At 44.7% G+C, this 18,183-nt stretch overlaps 2 protein-coding genes across 2 annotated transcripts in view; both read left to right on the top strand.

Annotated features, from left to right (window-relative positions):
- The window catches only part of prkn (parkin RBR E3 ubiquitin protein ligase), an 89,033-nt gene extending 79,163 nt beyond the window's left edge, over positions 1 to 9,870 (top strand). The window contains exons 8-12 of the mRNA XM_071380556.1: positions 708 to 769; positions 1,931 to 2,080; positions 7,315 to 7,401; positions 7,739 to 7,856; positions 9,646 to 9,870. Coding sequence (XP_071236657.1) covers positions 708 to 769; positions 1,931 to 2,080; positions 7,315 to 7,401; positions 7,739 to 7,856; positions 9,646 to 9,755 — 527 coding nt within the window. The 3' untranslated portion in view covers positions 9,756 to 9,870. The remainder of the gene's footprint in view (positions 1 to 707; positions 770 to 1,930; positions 2,081 to 7,314; positions 7,402 to 7,738; positions 7,857 to 9,645) is intronic.
- Positions 9,871 to 10,008: 138 nt separating this feature from the next.
- LOC139562670 (transient receptor potential channel pyrexia) overlaps positions 10,009 to 18,183 on the top strand; it is a 37,329-nt gene continuing 29,154 nt past the window's right edge. Inside the window, exons 1-11 of the mRNA XM_071380555.1 lie at positions 10,009 to 11,122; positions 11,378 to 11,519; positions 11,619 to 11,758; positions 11,885 to 11,971; positions 12,093 to 12,243; positions 12,345 to 12,506; positions 12,704 to 12,813; positions 12,974 to 13,097; positions 13,284 to 13,312; positions 13,441 to 13,532; positions 13,791 to 13,902. Of these exons, the coding sequence (XP_071236656.1) occupies positions 11,039 to 11,122; positions 11,378 to 11,519; positions 11,619 to 11,758; positions 11,885 to 11,971; positions 12,093 to 12,243; positions 12,345 to 12,506; positions 12,704 to 12,813; positions 12,974 to 13,097; positions 13,284 to 13,312; positions 13,441 to 13,532; positions 13,791 to 13,902 (1,233 nt within the window). The 5' untranslated portion in view covers positions 10,009 to 11,038. The remainder of the gene's footprint in view (positions 11,123 to 11,377; positions 11,520 to 11,618; positions 11,759 to 11,884; positions 11,972 to 12,092; positions 12,244 to 12,344; positions 12,507 to 12,703; positions 12,814 to 12,973; positions 13,098 to 13,283; positions 13,313 to 13,440; positions 13,533 to 13,790; positions 13,903 to 18,183) is intronic.

The raw sequence follows: 18,183 nt of genomic DNA, 5'->3' as shown, positions 1-18,183 counted from the left end.
TCATGTCACTCTGTCCCTGTTGCCGGCTGTCTGTATCTTTAATTACGTTCAGACAAAAGTCAGTGTCCTGTGTTTTTTCTGTCTTCTTCTTTTTCACATTCTCCCCGTCGCAACGTCCCTCCCAGCTCGGGCTGCGTGATTAGCGTTCGTCGGAGGGATTTGCATAAGAACAGTGAGACCGTGGCGGCGCCGCTGTGGCATAGGAGACCCCAGGAGAGATTAGCGACATTAGCATGCTGGAGCCTACAGGGCTCAAGCTACAGCTAATGGTGTCTATGCTGGAGATTGTCTGACTTGTTCTACTACTCACACTCAGGCTCTATACAAAGAAACATGGACAGTTGGAGGTTGGACACAGGTTTCCTATGGACCTAGTACTTACTCTGTCCTTAGGGTCCCCAGACCTGGGCTAGGTTAAGTTCAAGTCTTTTTAGTGTTAGTGTTACAAGAGCTGCTTGTTTGCCAAGGGGCTTGTCTTGATTTCTTGTCCGCCTATGGGGTCGTTGGCTTGGGGATTTTGTATGCCTTTGACAGGAAAGGGAAATGCATGAATTCATCTCAATACCCATACCACTAAACACATCTGACCCCAGAGATGAGATTGAGCTGATCACTCATTCTCATTTCTCTTTCCCTCTCCTCTTTTTCTTTCCCTTTCCTTACCAATTTTCTTCACCTCTATTTTCTCCCTCTCTTTCTATCTCTAGCTGGCTGCCCAGACTCTCTCATAACGGAGTTGCATCACTTCCGGGCCCTAGGTGATGAGCAGGTGAGTCCTGAACAGTGTACCCAAACAAACAACTCCAGCCAAACTCCTATCTATCCTATCTAGAGGGAAACTAGCATCCCCACCGCCACCCAGCCTCAACCTCAGCCCTCCTGTCTCACTCAGGTCACATGGGAAATATGCTCCTGGTCTCTCTGTCACATCTAACAGTGCTTTAATTGTCTCATCTGGTGCTATAATACAGTGTATGCCACTATCCTGGTGTTGCAAGCTCCATGCTCTACAAACTGAGCTACCAGCCCACCCTTCAACTAGCCTAACATCCGTCCCAAATGAGCAACATCTCTCTCTCCATCCATCTCACAGCACCTCAGCCAGGAAGAGCAGGAGTCGGTTTTAAGAGGGAGTGTCTGATTCTCTACTCTACCACTCAATACTCTTCATTCACCCCCTCTGCCAGGGGCATTAAAATCTTACCCTACAAGGTAGTGGAAAGCAGTGGATCTGGCTTTGAATTTGAGTGCCCTATACTCCTCCTTATCCTCAACACTTCTATACTTCCACTGTAAAGTAGTGTCATTTTGAAGTAGCTTACCAGTAAGGAAAATGATAAACAATAAGGACCAAACGCCGTTGTTCACTCCTGAGACTCTTCAGGCCAACACACTCTTCAACATTATTTCAATTTACTCCGACATAGGATTAGCACATTTGCAATAATAAACATAATGAAGTGATGAAACAATGCTCCTGTTGCATGAGTGAGTTATTGTCGGGGCTTTGAATTGTGAATATGAATGCTTAGCCAACTCTAAGCTTGCCCTGTGGTTCCATTGCTCAGTGAAACGTGCCATTCTGAAAGCATAAGTGATGTGAACCGGATGGTTACAAGCCCCTTCTGAGCTGGGCCTTTATGCCGATGTATGATTGAGGCATGCATCAAATTAGCCTTTGTCACAGAGACACAATTAGCATGACTATGTGTCTGGTCATAATGCTGTGGTTGTGTGTATATTGTGTGTGCATATGCATGAGTGCATCTCTCTTTTGCCCCCGCCTTTTTCTTTCTCTCTCAATACATTTCAATAAAATGATGCTTAAAGACATGAAATGCCATATTGTCAAAGCGGAAATTCATATACTTCAAATCCATCAAAAAATGGATAATGAAATAATGAATGAATCTCTCTCTGTGTATATCAGTATGAGCGGTACCAGCAGTATGCAGCCGAGGAGTGTCTCCTCCAGATGGGAGGAGTGTTGTGTCCAGCCCCTGGATGTGGAGCAGGGCTGCTGCCGGAGGAGGACAAGAGGATGATCCAGTGTCTGCTCAGCAACGGTTTGGGATGCGGGGTGAGACATGCATATGCGCAAGCACACAACACGTGAAAATATGTAATTAGAAAACTAGTTACATGATGTTCTCTAATTAGCCACCCGATTTAAAGATTTGGAAATAGTATACATTAGTGCTGACTGATTGCATGTTTGCAAACACCACCATCTTCATCACAGGGGAGCAGAATTGGGGTCGCTACAGGAGAGAGAGAGAGAGAGAGAGAGCGAGAGAGAGCGAGAGAGCGAGAGAGCGAGAGAGAGAAAGAGAAAGAGAAAGAGAGAGAGCGAGAGCGAGAGAGAGAGCGAGAGCGAGAGCGAGAGCGAGAGCGAGAGCGAGAGAGAGAGAGAGAGAGAGAGAGAGAGAGAGAGAGAGAGAGAGAGAGAGAGAGAGAGAGAGAGAGAGAGAGAGTCAGTCAGTCAGTCAGTCAGTCAGTCAGTCAGTCAGTCAGTCAGTCCCAGGTGACATTGAAGGGGTATGTGCGCACATTCATTCCAGTCCATCCAGAGGTCTGTGGGAAGCAGATAAAGCTTTTATAAGTGTCAGGCTGCTACTTTAAGACAAGGGTCCTATCACTTTAACACTCCCCCAGATGCAGTTCTCTTTTGGGGGGGGGGGTGCTCAAAGCCTTAGGATACTGGTGAGCTGGCTTCTCTTAAAGACACCACATACAGAAATCAATATTGCCCGCCTCCCTGTCTTTTTCATGTCCTCCCTGCTAGTGTTTGTGAACTGGCTTTAGGAGCCCCTTGCTGCAGCTCTGGTACGACGTACAGCTCATCAGAGGAGACCTGTAAACATGCAATAGGACATTTTATCTCTGTGGACCATGCAGGTCCTAGTCTCGTCGACCAGCCGGCTCTCGGTTGCAATTAGCCTGGGGACGAGGTTAAACGAGCCCTAGCACTGAATCTGAACGCAGACATGGGAAGTGGGCTGTAGGGTTGGATAGGGAGAACTGCAGGGTGGGTGTTCGTATAGTGTGTGTCTGTCTGTCTGTCTCTCTGTGTTAAAGAGATGATGGTGAAATATTCCTCTGTCTTTGGGACTCCAATGTGTGTGTCTGTGTGATTTTTAGTTAGCAGGTGTACAGCAAGAGAGTATCTTTGTTTTGTGTCTTGAGTGACGTGATTGTGTGAGAGTCAGAGACTCTTTCTTCTGACAGTGCCTTCAGAAAGTATTCATACCCCTGGACTTTTTCCACATTTTGTTGTGTTACAAAGTGGTTTAAAAATGGATGTAATTGTCATTTTTCTGTCAACGATCTACACAAAATATTAAAATGGAAGAAAAAATCTAACATTTGTATAAAATGTATGAAAAATATAACACTAATATATCTTGATTAGGTAAGTATTCAACCCCCTGAGTCAATACATGTTAGAATCAACTTTGGCAGCGATTACAGATGTGAGTCTTTCTGGGTCTCTGAGTCTCTGAGTTTTCCACACCTGGATTGTGCAACATTTGCCCGTTATTCTTTTTTAAATGATTCAAGCTCTGTCAAATTGGTTGTTTAATCATTGCTAGACAACTATTTTAAGGTCTTGCCATACATTTTCAAGCAGATTTAAGTCAAAACAGTAACTCTGCCACTCAGGAACTTTCGCTGTCTTCTTGGTGAGCAACTCCAATGTAGATTTGGCCTTGTGTTTTAAGTTATTGTCCTGCTAAAAGGTGAATTCATCTCCCAGTGTCTGGTGGAAAGCAGACTGAACCAGGTTTTCCTCTAGGATTTTGCCTGTTACTTAGCTCCATTCACTTTATTTTTTATCCTGAAAAAGTTCCCAGTCCTTAACAATTACAAGCATACCCATAACATGATGCAGCCACCCCTATGCTTGAAAATAGGTAGTGTGGAACTCAGTAATATGTTGTATTGGATTTGCCCCAAACATTGCCACATTTTTTGCAGTATTACTCTAGTGCCTTGTTGAAAACAAGATGCATGTTTTGGAATATTTTTATTCTGTACAGGCTTCCTTCTTTTCACCCTGTCAATTAGGTTAGTATTGAGGAGTAAATAACATGTTGATCCATCCTCACTTTTCTCCTATCACAGCCATTAAACTCTGTAACTGTGGTGAAATCCCTGAGTGGTTTCCCACCTCTCTGGCAACTGAGTTAGGAAGGACTCCGGACGCCTGCATCTTTGTAGTGACTGGGTGTACACCATCCATTGATTGATACACCATCCAAAGTGCAATTAATAACTTCACCATGCTCAAAGGGATATTCAATGTCTGTTTGGAGCCCTTCTTTGTGAGGCACCTCCCTGGTCTTTGTGGTTGAATCTGTGTTTGAAATGTACTGCTAGACCTTACAATTATATTTATGTGTGTGGTACAAAAATCATCTTAAACGCCATTATTGTACACAGAGTGAGTCCATGCAACTTATTATGTGACTTAAAACTTCTTATGGGCAGGTGGGACGGTAGCGTCAGCTGTGTCAGATTTCAAAAAGGCTTTACGGCGAAAGCATACCATGCAATTATCTGAGGACAACGCCCCGCTTACAAAAGCATACAAACATTTTCAAGCCAATTAGAGGAGTCACGAAAGTCAGAAATAGCGATAAAATGAATCACTTACCTTTGATGAGCTTCATCTGGTTGTTGTCACAAGAGTCCCGGTTACACAATAAATGTTTGTTTTGTTCGATAAAGTCCCTCTTTATGTCCCAAAAACTCAGTTTTGTTGGCACGTTTTCAGTAATCCACTGGCTCAATGGCGGTCACAACATGCAGACGAATACATCCAAATAGTACCGGTAAAGTTCGTCGAAACATGTCAAACAATGTTTTTTATTCATCCTCAGGTTGTCAGTCTTTATAATCGATAATATTTCAACCGGACAATAGCGTACTCAATACAAAGGAAAAAGAACGGAGGGCCCGGTCGCGCGCACAAAAAGCTCTGGTTCATTTGACCGACCACTCAGAAAATGTTGTCATTCTTCCTCATTTTTCAGAATAAAAGCATGAAACAATGTCTAAAGACTGTTGACAGCTAGTGGAAGCCATAGGAACTGCAATCTAGGTCCTAACCCATGACATACTGTACAGGCATACAGGCAATGACATACAGGCAATGGAAAAGTAACCACATCAAAAATATCCCACTTCCTGGATGGATTTTCCTCAGGTTTTTGCCTGCCATATCGGTTCTGTTATACTCACAGACATTATTTTAACAGTTTTGGAAACTTTAGAGTGTTTTCTATCCAATACTACCACGCATATGCATATCCTAGCTTCTGGGCCTGAGTAACAGGCAGTTTACATTGGGCACCTCATTCATCCAAAATTCAAAATACTGCCCCCTACCCAAGAGAGGCTAAGCAACGTTTTCCTCCTGAACTTATTTAGGCTTGCCATAACAAAGAGGTTTAATACTTATTAACTCAAGACATTTCAGGTTTTTATTTTTCATTCATTTGTAAAAATGTCAAACATCATTCCACTTTGACATTATAGGGTATTGTGTGACCAGTGACAAAATGATTTCAATTCATTTAAATTCAGGCTGTAACACAACAAAATGTAGAAAATGTCAAGGGGTGTGAATACTTTCTGAATGCACTTTATATGAGAGAGAGAGATGAAGCGAGAGATTGAGAGAAAGGAAGGGTGTCAGGGAGGGCAGAAGGGGATGACTTTGCCACTTCATCAGTAAGCTCTCTCACAGAGCTCTTCTTAGAGCTTCACTAGAATGCTCTCATTTAGAAGAGTTCCCGGTGCTGCTGTCACCCTCAGTTCAAAACTTCACATGTGCCATATGATTCTGTACTGAGACACACTGCAGTGTGCTGAATCTACATTACAGTATGATATCCACCCACTACTGAGCAACAGCACAGGGCTGCACATCACTTAATGTTTCATTCAGTTGACTTACAAAGGCTATGTCAGTTTTTGTGAGTGTGTGTGTGTGTTTGTGTCAGTGCATGTGTGTATGTTTACCCTCTGAGGGTGCTGTCTGGGGTGCTGTGATCCGTTGTGTTGCTCAGTGAAGGGAGGCGAGGGGAAATGGGTTTGTCAGCCACCGGAACCCTGCTGCAACCCCTCATGAGTCTTCCACACTCCACTGGGCAGCTCTGTCTCTGTACCAGCCACGCAACCCACCCACTGGCCAACCCTCAACCCAGCCGCAAACCTTAGCCCCACCCGGCCCAACTCAGCTAGACAAATGACTTAAACTTAGAGGTGAGGATTTTCTCCTGACCAAGAGACCTGATCAGGGGGAAAAGAGACCTGTCATAGGCTCTTGCTGTCATATAGTTATAATTTGAGTTTATTACAACAGTAGTGATATGAAGCTTCTGCTGAAGTGAGACTTAAGACAAGTTACTGTTGAATGTTGCAGAAAACCATTCAAAATGACTTCACAGACAATCAGGTCACCAGTGCTACAGTGCAGTGTAGTGACGAGTCCTGAGACTCCTCACTTCTCATCGCCTCGTGTCTCAGACAAGCTTTGGTGCATACGCCACAGGCGTTTGATGAAGCGACTGTTCAGAGTTCTCTGCCGAAGATGATGATGGAGGCTCATCTGAGGGAAGAGTGGGAAAGAACGAGGGAGGGGGAGGAAGAAAGCGCCTGTCAGAAGCGCTCCTCTTCTCCCCTCGTCTCATCACAGGCGGCGCTATGCAGGAGTTTGGAAACAAAGAGGCGTCTGTCTCCCAGACCTGAGAGGAGAGCTGCTATCAGTCACACTTAAAAACAGCAGATAATAAAAGAAAGAAACAGCGACAAGCCCCCTCTCCTTCAAAACTCCAGCACCTTTGATGAAGTGCAAAATCACTGTTGCGCTTCAAAAGATGGAGTCGAACTAAAAATACAAAGCATCTTCTAGATTCCTAGTTAATCCCTGTTGTGGAAGGATTCGGTGTATATCAGCTCCCTACTTCCACATGCAGGCTGGGTGGCTCCTAGTGGGGGAGCGTATAGAGATGGCGCCACCCAGTGTCTATCTTAGGAACTTGTATACAACCTGTGGGAGAAGATACAGCCAGTCATTAAATGCCTTGAAACCAGGGGTGCGTCTTAATAGTAAAAAAAAATGACTTCATCTCCACGTCTCCTTTCCTTCACCTGCAGTGTTGTGATGGAACTATACCGATGAAAGCAAATTTATGGCTGGCGTCCATTGGAAAGGAATGGGAGCATTAAGAAGCATCCCAGTTCAGGTTTTCAGTGTGACTAAATGGATCATATTATTAAGGCAACGTTTTGTGTGTCTTCTTGCAGTTTGTGTTCTGCCGTGACTGTAAGGAAGGATTCCATGAGGGGGAATGTCGTGTGAGGTCATCACCTGTCTCAGGAGGAGCCCTGCAGGTAACTGAGCCAATCAGCTGTGTGCTGCCCACTGTTGCACTGTCTCTGCTGCCCCCTACAGTCCACATGACCAGCATTAGTATCTAAAAAGGGGACACTGAAACATACTTGTAATGGCTTGTATAATTCAGAGTTGTGAGTAAAGATACATTTTGAGATATTATATGTTTCATGTATGACTTGAGTTTTAAAACATGCCACAAGATGGCATTCCTAAATCAACCATATTTCAGCACACCATTCACTGGTATCCACTCAAGAAATAAACCCCCAGTCTCTCACACCCCCACCCCTGGTCTGGTCTCTCTTTACTCTTTCCCTTGACCTCCCGCCCCAGGGTTATGTAGTGGACGAGGAGGCAGCTCTTCAGGCTCGGTGGGAGCAGGCCTCGCAGGAGACTATAGACGAGACCACCCGTCCATGTCCACATTGCAAGGTCCCAGTGGAGAAGAGTGGTAAGGCACTGTTTCTCCATCCATCCATTTCACTCCATCCATTCTCTGATCCTTATTCCAATATATACATACACTACCGGTCAAAGGTTCTAGAACACCTACTCATTCAAGGGTTTTTCTTTATTTTTACTATTTTCTACATTGTAGAATAATAGTGAAGGCATCAACATGATGAAATAACACATATGGAATCATTTAGTAACCAAAAAAGTGTTAAACAAATCAAAATATATTTTATATTTGAGATTCTTCAAATAACCAGCTTTGCACATGATTGGCATTCTCTCAACCAACTTCATGAGGTAGTCACCTGGAATTCATTTCAATTAACAGGTGTGCCTTCTTAAAAGCTAAATTGTGGAATTTCTTTCCTTCTTAATGAGCCAATCACTTGTGTTGTGACAAGGTTGGGGGGTATACAGAAGATAGCCCTATTTGGTAAAAGACCAAGTCCATATTATGGCAAGAACAGCTCAAATAAGCAAACAGTCCATCATTAGTTTAAGTCATGAAGGTCAGTCAATCCGGAACATTTCAAGAATTTCTTCAAGTGTAGTCGCAAAAACCATCAAGTGCTATGATGAAACTGGCTCTCATGAGGACCGCCACAGGAATAGAAGACCCAGAGTTACCTCTGCTGCAGAGGATAAGTTCATTAGAGTTACCAGCCTCAGAAATTGCAGCTCAAATAAATGCTTCAGGGTTCAAGTAAGAGACACATCTCAACATCAACTGTTCGGAGGAGACTGGGTTAATCAGGCCTTCATGATCAAATTGCTGCAAAGAAACCACTACTAAAGGACACCAATAAGAAGATGAGACTTGCTTGGGCCAAGAAACATGAGCAATGGACATTAGACCAGTGGAAATTTGTCCTTTGGTCTGGAGTCCAAATTGGAGATTTTTGGTTCCAACCGCCGTGTCTTTGTGAGACGAGGCGTGGATGAACGGATGATCTCCGCATGTGTATTTCCCACCGTAGAGCATGGAGGAGGAGGTGTAATAGTGTGGGGGTGCTTTGCTGGTGACACTGTCTGTGATTTATTTAGAATTAAAGGCACACAGCATTCTGCAGAGATACGCCATCCCATCTGGTTTGGGCTTAGTGGGACTATCATTTGTTTTTCAACATGTCAATGACCCAACACGCCTCCAGGCTGTGTAAGGGCTATTTTACCAAATAGGAGAATGATGGAGTGCTGCATCAGACCACCTGACCTCCACAATCCCCCGACCTCAACCAAATTGAGATGGTTTTGGATGAGTCGGACCGCAGAGTGAAGGAAAAGCAGCCAACGAGTGCTCAGCATATCTGGGAACACCTTCAAGACTGTTGGAAAAGCATTCCAGGTGAAGCTGGTTGAAAGAATGCCAAGAGTGTGCAAAGCTGTCATCAAGGCAATGGGTGGCTATTTGAAGAACCTCAAATATAAAATATATTTGTTTAACATTTTTTGGGTTACTATATGATTCCATATGTGTTTTTTCATAGTTTTGATGTCTTCACTTTTCTACAATGAAAATAAATAAAGTAAAAATAAAGAAAAACCCTTGAATGAGAAGGTGTTCTAAAACTTTTGACTGGTACTGTACATGTTCTATATCTATGTTGTTTTCCATATGCCCTTTATTTCTCCAACCCCTTAACCCCCCCCTCTGCAGTGGGAACAATACTGTATAATAGATTTCAAATGCCATCCTTTCATACATTGTCCTTTTCCCAAGCTTAGTCTTCTCTTTTCCTTTTTGCCTGTCGGTAAAGTTGTGTGTTTTTATACTGTGTTCCCAGGTGGCTGTATGCACATGGTGTGTCCCCGTGCCCAGTGTAAGTTTGAGTGGTGCTGGGTCTGTCGTGTGGAGTGGAACAGGGAGTGTATGGGCAACCACTGGTTCGGCTGACTCTGAGACCTCAGAAAGGCCCTGCCGCCACTCAGGAATACGTACCTGGGACTGAAACGCAAAATCAATCATGTGTTTAAAAGACTCAATAAAGCTGTGCCCTGACCTATCGCAATCTCTTAATCAGTGACCTCATTTGCCTTCAGTCACATTAGATAAATGCACAATGGTTGTCCGGCTTTAACTGGACAATATAGTGGATTTACACGTCATTTTTTCCCTTCTTGTCAAAGGTTGTCTCTGTGTCCATTGTACATCACAACCTTGTTATAAAGAATACAATGTTGTCTGTGCTCATATAATATATCCTGTTTAGCCGACTTACGAGTCATGTGTGTGCGTACATTTGACATACGAGTCGTCACGGGAATCGAACCCACTGTCCTGGCGTTGCAAGCGTCATGCTTTATCAACTGAGCTACAGCTGACCACTCTTTTAGTCTTTGTTACTTAATGGTCTGTTAGTAGTCTTTTTTTTATCAACTGCTTTGTTGCCCTAGAGTGGACTTTAGCTTTTCGAACACCCCACCCTTCTTATGACATTATTGTGGCACCTGTCAATCACATGATGGCAACCACGTCCTGTCCAACTCTGGGCTGTCGCTGCATATGGCCAAGTCATGGTGTTGTCATTTTGGAGGCCTTAGCTAAGATAAAAATTCATATGAAACGCCCATTGGAATCCTATATCTAGGCATGAAACTGGTTTGTCAAGAGTGGGGCCACTTGGTGATTATATGTACCTTAACAAGCCACAATACATCTGTACTGAGCACACACGTAAGCTGATAAGAAGCCATAAACATGTCCACAGTTTCTCCAACATGTCTTAACAGCTCAGACAAACTCCAAAGCTGTTAAACATTAGAAGATAGGACCATTGCTTTGTCAGTGTCATCATTGTTAACTTTGACATAAAGGCTGTTGCGTAACAAACACATGAGTCAGAATGTACCATATTGTTCAGGTACAGTACTGCAGGTAGCTCACTAGTAAACAAACAGCTGGAAGGATAACAGTGACGGGGCCTGCAGAAGACTTTCCTTTTACCTGATATCCGCCTAACAACAATCCACTTCTCATCTCTCTGGATCACACGGCTTTAGCAGGTTCAGAGTCTACCGGAATATACCAACTCCCTGTGTTTTGAGTGAAAGCCTTTGTTTGGAAATAGCCGCTCATTGTAGAGTCACCGTACCTACACTGGTAGGCTGGTCGCAGTCATATTGGAGCTGTGTAGTTAATTGTTTACAGAGAAGCCTTCAGGCCTGGAACACAGCAGGATGAGGAGACTGAACCGGGTTAGTGCCTCTGGCCGTTACAACCCTGCCATGGAGATGGAGATGACTGATGGAGTTGTCAACCAGGTGAGGAGAAAATGGCACTGTGAAGTTTACCAATCTGCCTCTCAATGTTGTTATCTGTTGATATTTTTCCATTTCTAGAGCAATCTGAAACCCTCTCAATACATTTTCAATGGTTACTCAGTTCCAAACTGTATGATTATAGAGTAGTGGGTTACTATACTTCTTACTGGGTGATATATTTCGGAATTGGACATTTGAGTACATGCTATGATGCAGTTCTATGTACTGTAGTGTGATGTATGTCTGTCAATGCAGTCCGAACAGCAGCCAGTTGTTGGGACTGCGATCTCAAAGACATCTGTGTCCAGTGCTGCGAAGGCAGCTGCCCAGTGGGCGTCTTACACCTGCAGCCGCTGGAAACGAGCCTGCCGTCAGTGTGTGAAGAGAAAACCCACAGGTACCATTGCAGATAAAACGCCAAACTCAAGATACACCTAGATAAGAGTTCAAATACTCTGCACTCTTTCAGGCTGTATGATCACCTTCTTGTTTAAAGGGGAATTCTTTGAGACCATGTACAAAGGCCTGGCCTTGGATGAAGATGTCATAGATGGAGGAGACAAAAGCTCCCACCTCAATAAAAGACTGCTAGACCATTTCAGAGATCTGGCTTCCAGCAATCAGGACACTGATGAGGTGAGGGGTGGATGGCATTTACGTTGTAAAATGAGGCTAAAGGTATAGATGTAAGATGTAGATTAGATATGGTCTGATTGAAGGCTGGTGATGATTCATACAGTCAATAATCCGGTTTGGTCATAGGTGGACCTTCAGTACCTGAGTGATGTAATCGCAGATGGAGCCGACCCCAACTCAACGGACCGATACGGACAAACTGTCTTGCATGAGGTGAGACTGAAGTCTTCACACGTCATCAAATGGCTCAAAGACCTTCTGTTGTAGCAGCATCGTTGTGAGTGAAGGCTTCCAGCCACTGTGTGTTCAAAAGGGCTCTTCTGCCTGGTTCTAGATCTCGAGGGCGTGGAACGTGGACGTGATGCGTTTCTTCCTGGACAGGGGGGCTGATGTTCTGCGTCCTGACTCCTACGGGGTCACGCCCCTGCATGTTGCCGCAGCTCTGGACTACGAGGAGATGATCCACTTCTTGTTGGAGAGGAAAGGTCAGAGGTCAATTGTGTCTGTGTCACTTGTGTGTTACTTCTGTAGGTGAGGGATTTGAATGTGTTTTGTACTGTAGCTCACATATGCATGTCCTGTCTAGCCGACATTGGTGCTCAGACCAACATGGATCATCAGACACCTCTGCACTACGCTGCTAAGAACGACGCGGTGGGGGCAGTCAGGGTGCTGCTGCAGTATGGGGCAGACATCTCCGCACGAGACTACAAAAGGAGAACCCCTCTACAACTGGCTGCCAACCTAGGTTAATACCTTTATTTGCCTCTGAGTGCACATTTCACACTCCATACTTTGTATTAGAATAGAATAAAACACAACTTTATTGTCCAAACACACATGGAAATGTACCCTCCACCTCACCTTACAAATAACTAAATTGCACATTACAGTTATTGCTGTACTTGATTATGCTTCTTTTGTTGTACTCCTGTGTGTATTCAGACAGGAGTGAGGCTGCACGGACACTAATGGAACTAGGGGCTGATGCTGGGGTAAAGGACTCTGATGGTCAGCTTTGCATCACCGCCATGATTGACAAGATGACCTCCGTGGTAAATATGGGTTGGATGGTCACTGACCAAATGAGTCGTCATACTGTAGTACATGCTCCAACTGTATAGTTTGTCCTGACAATGTGCTAGTTGTTGTCATAGAGTGGGTTCTGTATGTGGTCATCCTATAGTATTGTTCAGCTCTCTTTGGTCTTGTCAGGCTCATTTGGCTCTGAACCAGTTCCATGTGACTGACCGGATGACCAGGCAGCAGTTCTACTACCTTCACCTGCTGGAGCCAGAGCCACCCTGCAAGCAGAATCCACCAGGACAGGGCTCACAAGGTATAGTCTGAAAATAAATATATATACTATTTACACAGAACAAAATGTCCTATATGGCCAATGATCCCACTAATAAAAATACACTCTGTTTAACCACCTAACTCAGTGGGTCAAACCGTGCAACAGACTGTAAACTATTTTTAAAAACTTTTGTGTGATCTCTCATTTCTATTTTTTGTCTTCCAGAGGGTGTTGCCAGTGAGCCTACATCACCAGTATGTCCCACTCTTTAAGGCTAAACAAGCTAATAAAGTGATAATGGATGAACACTAAGTCAACTAATTTGATCATAATTGCGATATGAATTTTCTCTGAGAATTGTTCTCTCTCTCTCTCGCCACAGTTGGAGTTCATAGTACACCAGGGGAAGTTGGATCTCATCATGCACCCTGTGGTTCTGAAGCTCATCAATGTCAAGTGGAAACTATATGGCAGGTCAGTTCATCAGTGAGAGAGAGAGGGACTTTGAGAGAGACTTTTGCCAGACAGGAGTGGCAGGTGTGTCACTCCTGCCAGATTTGGCTCTGTCACCCCTCTTCCTGCTTCCAGTCTCATGCTCGGTCATAAATGAAATATACCATAGGCACTAACCATTCACGCAGTTAGACACATAGCTGAAGGGATCTACTGTTAATACAGTACTGAATGGTGGCTCAGTATTTCACTCTGAATAGTAAACTGGTGTCTCTGTAGGTTGGGGGCTTGGATACTTCTACTCCTTAACTTCCTGTTTATAGTCTCCTGGACGACCGTGGCCATCTCTGTGTCTGTCATCCGAACCGAGGAGCCTTATGTTTTCCCTGAGGTGAGAAAGTGAAGGACAGAGGGAACATATATATACAGTGGGGAGAACAAGTATTTGATACACTGCCGATTTTGCAGGTTTTCCAACTTACAAAGCATGTAGAGGTCTGTAATTTTTATCATAGGTACACTTCAACTGTGAGAGACGGAATCTAAAACAAAAATCCAGAAAATCACATTGTATGATTTTTAAGTAATTAATTTGCATTTTATTGCATGACATAAGTATTTGATACATCAGAAAAGCAGAACTTAATATTTGGTACAGAAACCTTTGTTTGCAATTACAAAGATCATACGTTTCCTGTAGTTATTGACCAGGTTTGCACACACTGCAGCAGGGATTTTGGCCCACTCCTCCATACAGACCTTCTCCAGATCCTTCAGGTTTCGGGGCTGTCGCTGGGCAATACGGACTTTCAGCTCCCTCCAAAGATTTTCTATTGGGTTCAGGTCTGGAGACTGGCTAGGCCACTCCAGGACCTTGAGATGCTTCTTACGGAGCCACTCCTTAGTTGCCCTGGCTGTGTGTTTCGGGTCGTTGTCATGCTGGAAGATCCAGCCACGACCCATCTTCAATGCTCTTACTGAGGGAAGGAGGTTTTTGGCCAAGATCTCGCGATACATGGCCCCATCCATCCTCCCCTCAATATGGTGCAGTCGTCCTGTCCCCTTTGCAGAAAAGCATCCCCAAAGAATGATGTTTCCAACTCCATGCTTCACGGTTGGGAGGGTGTTCTTGGGGTTGTACTCAACCTTCTTCTTCCTCCAAACACGGCGAGTGGAGTTTAGACCAAAAAGCTCTATTTTTGTCTCATCAGACCACATGACCTTCTCCCATTCCTCCTCTGGATCATCCAGATGGTCATTGGCAAACTTCAGACGGGCCTGGAAATGCGCTGGCTTGAGCAGGGGGACCTTGCATGCGCTGCAGGATTTCAATCCATGACGGTGTAGTGTGTTACTAATGGTTTTCTTTGAGACTGTGGTCCCAGCTCTCTTCAGGTCATTGACCAGGTCCTGCCGTGTAGTTATGGGCTGATCCCTCACCTTTCTCATGATCATTGATGCCCCACGAGGTGAGATCTTGCATGGAGCCCCAGACCGAGGGTGGTTGACCGTCATCTTCAACTTCTTCCATTTTCTAATAATTGCGCCAACAGTTGTTGCCTTCTCACCAAGCTGCTTGCCTATTGTCCTGTAGCCCATCCCAGCCTTGTGCAGGTCTACAATTTTATCCCTGATGTCCTTACACAGCTCTCTGGTCTTGGCCATTGTGGAGAGATTGGAGTCTGTTTGATTGAGTGTGTGTACAGGTGTCTTTTATACAGGTAACAAGTTCAAACAGGTGCAGTTAATACAGGTAATGAGTGGAGAACAGGAGGGCTTCTTAAAGAAAAACTAACAGGTCTGTGAGAGCCGGAATTCTTACTGGTTGGTAGGTGATCAAATACTTATGTCATGCAATAAAATGCAAATTAATTACTTAAAAATCATACAATGTGATTTTTTTGATTTTTGTTTTAGATTCCGTCTCTCACAGTTGAAGTGTACCTATGATAAAAATTACAGACCTCTACATGCTTTGTAAGTAGGAAAACCTTCAAAATCGGCAGTGTATCAAATACTTGTTCTCCCCACTGTATATACAGTGGGGAGTATTTGATACAAGTATTTCCCACCCGAGTCACACCCTGACCTAACCAAACATAGAGAATAATAAGGATCTCTAAGGTCAGGGCGTGACAATATATATATATATATATATATATATACACTGCTCAAAAAAATAAAGGGAACACTTAAACAACACAATGTAACTCCAAGTCAATCACACTTCTGTGAAATCAAACTGTCCACTTAGGAAGCAACACTGATTGACAATAAATTTCACATGCTGTTGTGCAAATGGAATAGACAAAAGGTGGAAATTATAGGCAATTAGCAAGACACCCCCAAAAAAAGAGTGATTCTGCAGGTGGTGACCACAGACAACTTCTCAGTTCCTATGCTTCCTGGCTGATGTTTTGGTCACTTTTGAATGCTGGCGGTGCTCTCACTCTAGTGGTAGCATGAGACGGAGTCTACAACCCACACAAGTGGCTCAGGTAGTGCAGTTCATCCAGGATGGCACATCAATGCGAGCTGTGGCAAAAAGGTTTGCTGTGTCTGTCAGCGTAGTGTCCAGAGCATGGAGGCGCTACCAGGAGACAGGCCAGTACATCAGGAGACGTGGAGGAGGCCGTAGGAGGGCAACAACCCAGCAGCAGGACCGCTACCTCCGCCTTTGTGCAAGGAGGTGCACTGCCAGAGCCCTGCAAAATGACCTCCAGCAGGCCACAAATGTGCATGTGTCTGCTCAAACGGTCAGAAACAGACTCCATGAAGGTGGTATGAGGGCCCGACGTCCACAGGTGGGGGTTGTGCTTACAGCCCAGCACCGTGCAGGACGTTTGGCATTTGCCAGAGAACACCAAGATTGGCAAATTCGCCACTGGCGCCCTGTGCTCTTCACAGATGAAAGCAGGTTCACACTGAGCACATGTGACAGACGTGACAGAGTCTGGATACGCCGTGGAGAACGTTCTGCTGCCTGCAACATCCTCCAGCATGACCGGTTTGGCGGTGGGTCAGTCTGGTGTGGGGTGGCATTTCTTTGTGGGGCCGCACAGGCCTCCATGTGCTCGCCAGAGGTAGCCTGACTGCCATTAGGTACCGAGATGAGATCCTCAGACCCTTTGTGAGACCATATGCTGACACATGCACATTTGTGGCCTGCTGGAGGTCATTTTGCAGGGCTCTGGCAGTGCACCTCCTTGCACAAAGGCGGAGGTAGCGGTCCTGCTGCTGGGTTGTTGCCCTCCTACGGCCTCCTCCACGTCTCCTGATGTACTGGCCTGTCTCCTGGTAGCGCCTCCATGCTCTGGACACTACGCTGACAGACACAGCAAACCTTTTTGCCACAGCTCGCATTGATGTGCCATCCTGGATGAACTGCACTACCTGAGCCACTTGTGTGGGTTGTAGACTCCGTCTCATGCTACCACTAGAGTGAGAGCACCGCCAGCATTCAAAAGTGACCAAAACATCAGCCAGGAAGCATAGGAACTGAGAAGTTGTCTGTGGTCACCACCTGCAGAATCACTCCTTTTTTGGGGGTGTCTTGCTAATTGCCTATAATTTCCACCTTTTGTCTATTCCATTTGCACAACAGCATGTGAAATTTATTGTCAATCAGTGTTGCTTCCTAAGTGGACAGTTTGATTTCATAGAAGTGTGATTGACTTGGAGTTACATTGTGTTGTTTAAGTGTTCCCTTTATTTTTTTGAGCAGTGTATATACAGTGGGGAGAACAAGTATTTGATACACTGCCGATTTTGCAGGTTTTCCTACTTACAAAGCATGTAGAGGTTTGTAATTATTATCATAGGTACACTTCAACTGTGAGAGACGGAATCTAAAACAAAAATCCAGAAAATCACATTGTATGATTTTTAAGTAATTAATTTGCATTTTATTGCATGACATAAGTATTTGATCACCTACCAACCAGTAAGAATTCCGGCTCTCACAGACCTGTTAGTTTTTCTTTAAGAAGCCCTCCTGTTCTCCACTCATTACCCGTATTAACTGCACCTGTTTGAACTCGTTACCTGTATAAAAGACACCTGTCCACACACTCAATCAAACAGACTCCAACCTCTCCACAATGGCCAAGACCAGAGAGCTGTGTAAGGACATCAGGGTTAAATTGTAGACCTGCACAAGACTGGGATGGGCTACAGGCAAGCAGCTTGGTGAGAAGGCAACAACTGTTGGCGCAATTATTATAAAATGGAAGAAGTTCAAGATGACGGTCAATCACCCTCGGTCTGGGGCTCCATGCAAGATCTCACCTCGTGGGGCATCAATGATCATGAGGAAGGTGAGGGATCAGCCCAGAACTACACGGCAGGACCTGGTCAATGACCTGAAGAGAGCTGGAACCACAGTCTCAAAGAAAACCATTAGTAACACACTACGCCGTCATGGATTAAAATCCTGCAGCGCACGCAAGGTCCCCCTGCTCAAGCCAGTGCATGTCCAGGCCCGTATGAAGTTTGCCAATGACCATCTGGATGATCCAGAGGAGGAATGGGAGAAGGTCATGTGGTCTGATGAGATAAAAATAGAGCTCTTTGGTCTAAACTCCATTCGCCGTGTTTGGAGGAAGAAGACGGATGAGTACAACCCCAAGAACACCATTCCAACCGTGAAGCATGGAGGTGGAAACATCATTCT

This window comes from Salvelinus alpinus, chromosome 32, assembly GCF_045679555.1.
Source record: "Salvelinus alpinus chromosome 32, SLU_Salpinus.1, whole genome shotgun sequence".
NCBI lineage: Eukaryota > Metazoa > Chordata > Actinopteri > Salmoniformes > Salmonidae > Salvelinus > Salvelinus alpinus.
This window is presented reverse-complemented; position numbering and strand designations above follow the sequence as displayed.